The 5,380-nt window shown below is 40.4% G+C and overlaps 1 protein-coding gene across 1 annotated transcript; it reads left to right on the forward strand.

The window, feature by feature from the left end:
- The first annotated feature begins 409 nt into the window (after positions 1–409).
- On the forward strand, positions 410–3,032 carry LOC122011110 (serine carboxypeptidase II-3-like). The gene is made up of 8 exons (XM_042567540.1): positions 410–797; positions 872–979; positions 1,103–1,365; positions 1,481–1,741; positions 1,996–2,114; positions 2,221–2,313; positions 2,591–2,696; positions 2,886–3,032. The coding sequence occupies exons 1-8, from the start codon at positions 410–412 to the stop codon at positions 3,030–3,032; spliced, it is 1,485 nt and encodes a 494-aa protein (XP_042423474.1).
- Positions 3,033–5,380: the final 2,348 nt, after the last annotated feature.

The raw sequence follows: 5,380 nt of genomic DNA on the forward strand, positions 1-5,380 counted from the left end.
TATGATAAATGATTGAATAATCCAGTGAGTAGTAAAAGTTGATAAAAATTAAGGAAAAAATAAATTAGATTTAAATAAAATATGAATATACATGGAAACTCATTATTAATTATGCATGTTTCCACTCTAAGATCTTTTAATTACTATTTACCATACGTTATTTCATTGTATAAATATTGAAAAAACAGTGGAATATTTTTTAAAATTCTTTTAATTTTGAAAATGTTTATTCAAAATTAATCATTCGTTCTCCTTTTACAGAGTCCATTGCCAAACAAAGCAAACACATCAATCTCCGCTGGCTACAACAAGAATCAATCCCATAAATAAGATTCATCCCATAATTATCCAATGATTCATCCCATAAATAAGATTCTATTCCATTCCATTCCTCATTCCCAATCAAACAATGAAGCCAAGTTTCAGTTGTCTCTTCCTCCTCCTCCTCTGTTTCTTACACTGCGTGGCTTCCGGCGCGGTGAGGCAGAGAGATGCGCTGAACAAGTTCTACTTTAACAACGGAGCAGGGAGGTCTTCTTCTTCATCTTCTTCTTCTTCTTCATGGGCGAGCATTCTTCTTTCGGTATCCGGCATGAAGTCGAAGGTCTACGACAATAGCAGGCTGAAGGAGGGGGACAAGGTTGTTCGGTTGCCTGGCCAGCCAGAAGGGGTGAATTTCGATCAGTACGCTGGGTATGTCACAGTCGACAGAGCCAACGAATGGGCTCTGTTTTACTACTTTGCCGAGGCTGCCGAGAACAGCGGGTCGAAGCCTATTGTGCTCTGGCTCAATGGAGGTACGGAAATAGTAGAAAATGACGTTGCTTTTCGATCAATAGAGTGGTGATTGCTGTGGCGTGGGCGGGTGCAGGGCCGGGGTGTTCGTCACTGGGGTACGGCGCCATGGAGGAGCTTGGGCCGTTTCGGGTCATGAGCGACGGAAAAACTCTGTACAGGAATCCCTACGCTTGGAACGAAGGTTAGGATTATATATATATATATATATATATATATGTTATTTCCTAGAGCTTAGGGAGTAGAGTGAAAAAAGGTTTCTGCTTTGGCATTACATCGAACGACTGACGTGCATTATGCAATGCAGTGGCGAACGTCTTGTTCCTAGAGAGCCCCGCCGGTGTCGGCTTCTCCTACTCCAACACCACGTCGAACTACGCCAGGAGTGGAGACCGTAGGACGGCAACCGACGCGCTGGTTTTCCTCATCAATTGGTTCGAGCGGTTCCCGGAGTATAAGGGGAGGGACTTCTTCATCACCGGCGAGAGCTACGCCGGTCACTACGTCCCCCAGCTCGCCCACGCCATACTCAACAACAAAGATCGCCTCATCAACCTCAAAGGCATCGCGGTAAGCAATGAATCTCGAAATCAATCAGTCCGACTGACCCCTTCTCCTTTTTATTGCAAATTAAATTGGGAAAGATGGATCTCGATCGATTTCAAATTGATTTCGAATGACCTAGATCGGGAACGCGGTGATCAACAAGGAGACGGATAGCAAGGGGACGTTTGACTACTTCTGGACGCACGCGTTAATCGCCGATGAGACCATCCGCACGATCCATAAGTTCTGCAATTTCTCGTCGGACGCCCCGTGGACGGCTCCAGAGTGCGACAGGGCAATCGACGAGGCCAACCTTGCCGTGGAGGAGTTGGACGTCTACAACATATACGCGCCGCTATGCTTCTCGTCGGGCGTGACGCTGACTCCAAAATCGCCCTCGGTTTGTCTCTTTTGAATATCTTTACATTTAATTATCCCCATTTTCCTGGTATTCTTAGAGCCAATTTAGATTGAATCGATTCGACCTATTAACTCAAGAATCGAAGTTCATCGCAGTCTTGTTGGATTGGAATTTGCCCAGATTGAAATGCCATACTTAAATTCTGATGCAGATTGAGAATTTTCACTCAATCATATCAATTGTGAATAGAACTAACTAACATATTGCAATGTTATACTTAAATTCTAATGCAGATTGAGAATTTTGATCCTTGTACTTCTAATTACGTGGAGGCATACCTTAACAATCTTGAGGTACAGAAAGCTCTACATGCCAATATCACAAAGCTCAATTACACATGGTCTGGTTGTAGGTATATACATATCTCATACATAGAATACGCCATTTGATAATTTTATTTTTATTTTAAACAAAATAATGAAAATTCAACTCATTTATTTATATTTGTCTCCATGCAGCCAAGTGATACCTAGTTGGTCAGATCAGCCTCCCACAATGTTACCAATTATTCACGAATTATTATCTAATGGGATTAGAGTTTTAAAATACAGGTAAAAAAATCATTAGATGTCTTCATCATATCATAGGGTGTGAATCAGCTTTCCATTTCAATAGTTTCATTTAGATAGGTGTATAAATTTTGTGGTCCTTATACACATCGTATAAATAAAAATAACATATATAGATATATCAATTTTGCAAGTATGATAACTTTAAGATTTCTGCATAACATATGTCATATGACAAAGATACCATTCATTAGATTGCGAGTGAAGGGGTTTTCGATCAATTTTTGTCCCTAACTAAGTGTTGCTTGGGTTTGTGTAGTGGTGACTTTGATGGAGTAGTTCCTGTTACTTCCACAAGATACTCTCTCAAGAAGCTAAAGCTTAAAGTGAAGGCTCCATGGAGAGCTTGGATGCTTAACAGTGAGGTAAACAATTGTGTCGTTTTAAATCTTTTCATAAGATATATAGTTAATTATCCTCAAATCTACAAGTTATTGAAAATGTTTACATTGATGGCAAGTTTTCCTCTATGATACCCTTCGTTGCTCTAATGATGGTGATGATTAGTAGAACAAATGACATTAATTTTGATGATTTTTATTATGAATATGTAGGTTGGGGGATATACTATGGTGTATGATAACAATTTGACATTTACCACTGTTCGAGGAGCCGGACATGAAGTTCCAAGTTATCAGCCAGCTCGAGCTCTGGAGATGATCAAGAGTTTTCTTCAAGGGCTGCATCTACCTGCTATTTAAGCATTTTAAAATTGAACCAATTGATTTGTGGTTGTTTATTATGATATCAAACGTTACATAAAATTCAATCTATGATTTTTAAATATCATCTCTGGCTCGATTTAATCATGGTTTCAAAAAATAATTAATATATTTTTTTTAAAAAATATTTTTCTTTTTTAAAATTTTTTTAAGATAAGTTCACTAAACCAAATGCCCATACTATGAGTCATCAGCATGACACAACAATTAAATGGGCTACCAACCATTCTCTGTCGAGCCTAATAACCTAAATTACTGTCATAATTAATTACCTATTATATTTTCTAGTATTAAATTATAACACTTTTTGTCACGTTAAATTTTAATTAAAATTACTTATTTATTTACTTATTGATAATTTTGTGCATTTGTATATAAATTCTCAATTTAAAGAATCAAAATGTAAAATCAAATGACAAAAAAAATATTAGAACAATATTTTTTAAATAATAAAAAAACTAGATATAGTGTCTGAAACACCTCCTGTATTCTTAAAATTAGAAGACAAAGAAAGATTGAAAATATTTAGAGAAGTCGTCCACTAACTATCCTAAGATCTGACCATCGGCTCGCTACTTTCTCGCCCGTATCTCTCTCGCACCACAAGTACATCCTTCTCTCCTTGTTGGCAGCGATGATGTGGACTGGGCCGCTATCTCGTACTTCACTCACGCGTCGGTCACTGTGTTATAGGCCAGCGCTGACAATATATTCTTATTCATTACGCCCCTCCTGCCAGACATGAACACGCTCTGTGGTTAGACGGCGCAAAGGTAGGAAAACCAGAAGGAGGGCGACATCGGCATCCCTCGCTGTCAATTGTTAATGATTAGATCATAGATTTTGAACTGGCCAATGAGGCAAAAGGCGAACACATCCCACTCATCGATTAGCACCAGCTCTCGCCCAACGACCACAACAGACGGCGACAGGCCAACATGGTGTGGGGGCAGTCGACTATCAACTGCCTTGATCTAGCAGAATATTCCTATACCTCCCCACATATCTCATATGATTAAAAGTAGTACTGGCTTGCCAATCAAAGTCAAGGTGGGTTAAACATGACCTGAAAGGAATCTATCCCAAGGAATAAAATTTGCTTGGAGACAAAACAACTACTAAGACTTGGATTTAGTCATCGACATCTCCCCTATCTCAGCCTCATATCCTGACAATCTCCATGAATCAGTCTCAATCACCGACATCGCCTGTGGCTTGTCTTCATTCGACGGCATAGTCTCGATCTTAGCTTCAAATCTCAACATCATTCTAGTCTTGGCCTCAGATCCCGATATCTCCCCCAACTCTACCTCGGTCGCCGACATCCTCCGTACTCGGCCTCGGTCGTCGACATCCTCCCTATCTCAACCTTAATCACCGACATCATTCACGCCTAAGTCTCAATCGCCGACATCGGCTCCAAATCCCGACATCCTCCTGGTTTTGGCTTCAATTGCCGACTTCATTTATCCTCAAGGTCACTCAACATTGATCTCATTTTCTCATCCTCGGATCAGGCCCACACCCCTATATTGGCCCACTGAAAACAGTAGGGCGCATGTAGATAACGAAGCAGCATAACCACCTCAATAATGAGACTATTTCTCAGAGAGACACGGACAACGACAATGAATAGAGAAGCAGTTTTATCTTCATTAGATCTGATTTCCTGGTTATCCTACTTCAAAAATGTAGTGCTTGATAAATGGAGAAGCAATTAATGACTGACAGATCGGATTCATTCACTAGCTCATACAAGGATGATGAATGAAAATGCAACATTTGACATGGAGATGCTCTTCAAGTTATATAAACTCTAGAGAAGGTAAGTGCAAAGGATTCTAAACTCTCTTCAACTCCATAGCTCCCTCTTTCTCCTGCTTCTTCCTCCTCTAGTTTCATATCTCAAGCAAATCCTAACTCGAGTGTCGGAGAGACATGTTGGGATCCTTCCCCGATGCCATTCTAACTCTTTGTTGAAGTGCTTTATAGGTCCTCCTCATCCTCCTCACCAACGATATTCAAAGAGCGCATGTTAGCTCATTTGTTGACCATGATTTGACCATCCACGATATTTATTATGAACATGCCTCATCACACAAGCGCTTGTGGTTGGCTTGAAAAAGGCTAGATGCCACTTGTCAGTGAGGGACAAGAACTTTCTTTGAAGGAGCAACGCGACAACAAGGTGCACAAGGCCGGTAGCCTTATAGAAGAGATAAAAGGACGACGAGTCGAGTTCGAGCTTCCACCTCCTTGCAAATGCCCCGAGCAATGCAGATGAAGTAGAAGTGGAGGCGGAAGAAGCACTAAAGAGTGATGTCATC

Source organism: Zingiber officinale, chromosome 8A (assembly GCF_018446385.1).
Source record: "Zingiber officinale cultivar Zhangliang chromosome 8A, Zo_v1.1, whole genome shotgun sequence".
NCBI classification, from domain to species: Eukaryota; Viridiplantae; Streptophyta; class Magnoliopsida; order Zingiberales; family Zingiberaceae; genus Zingiber; species Zingiber officinale.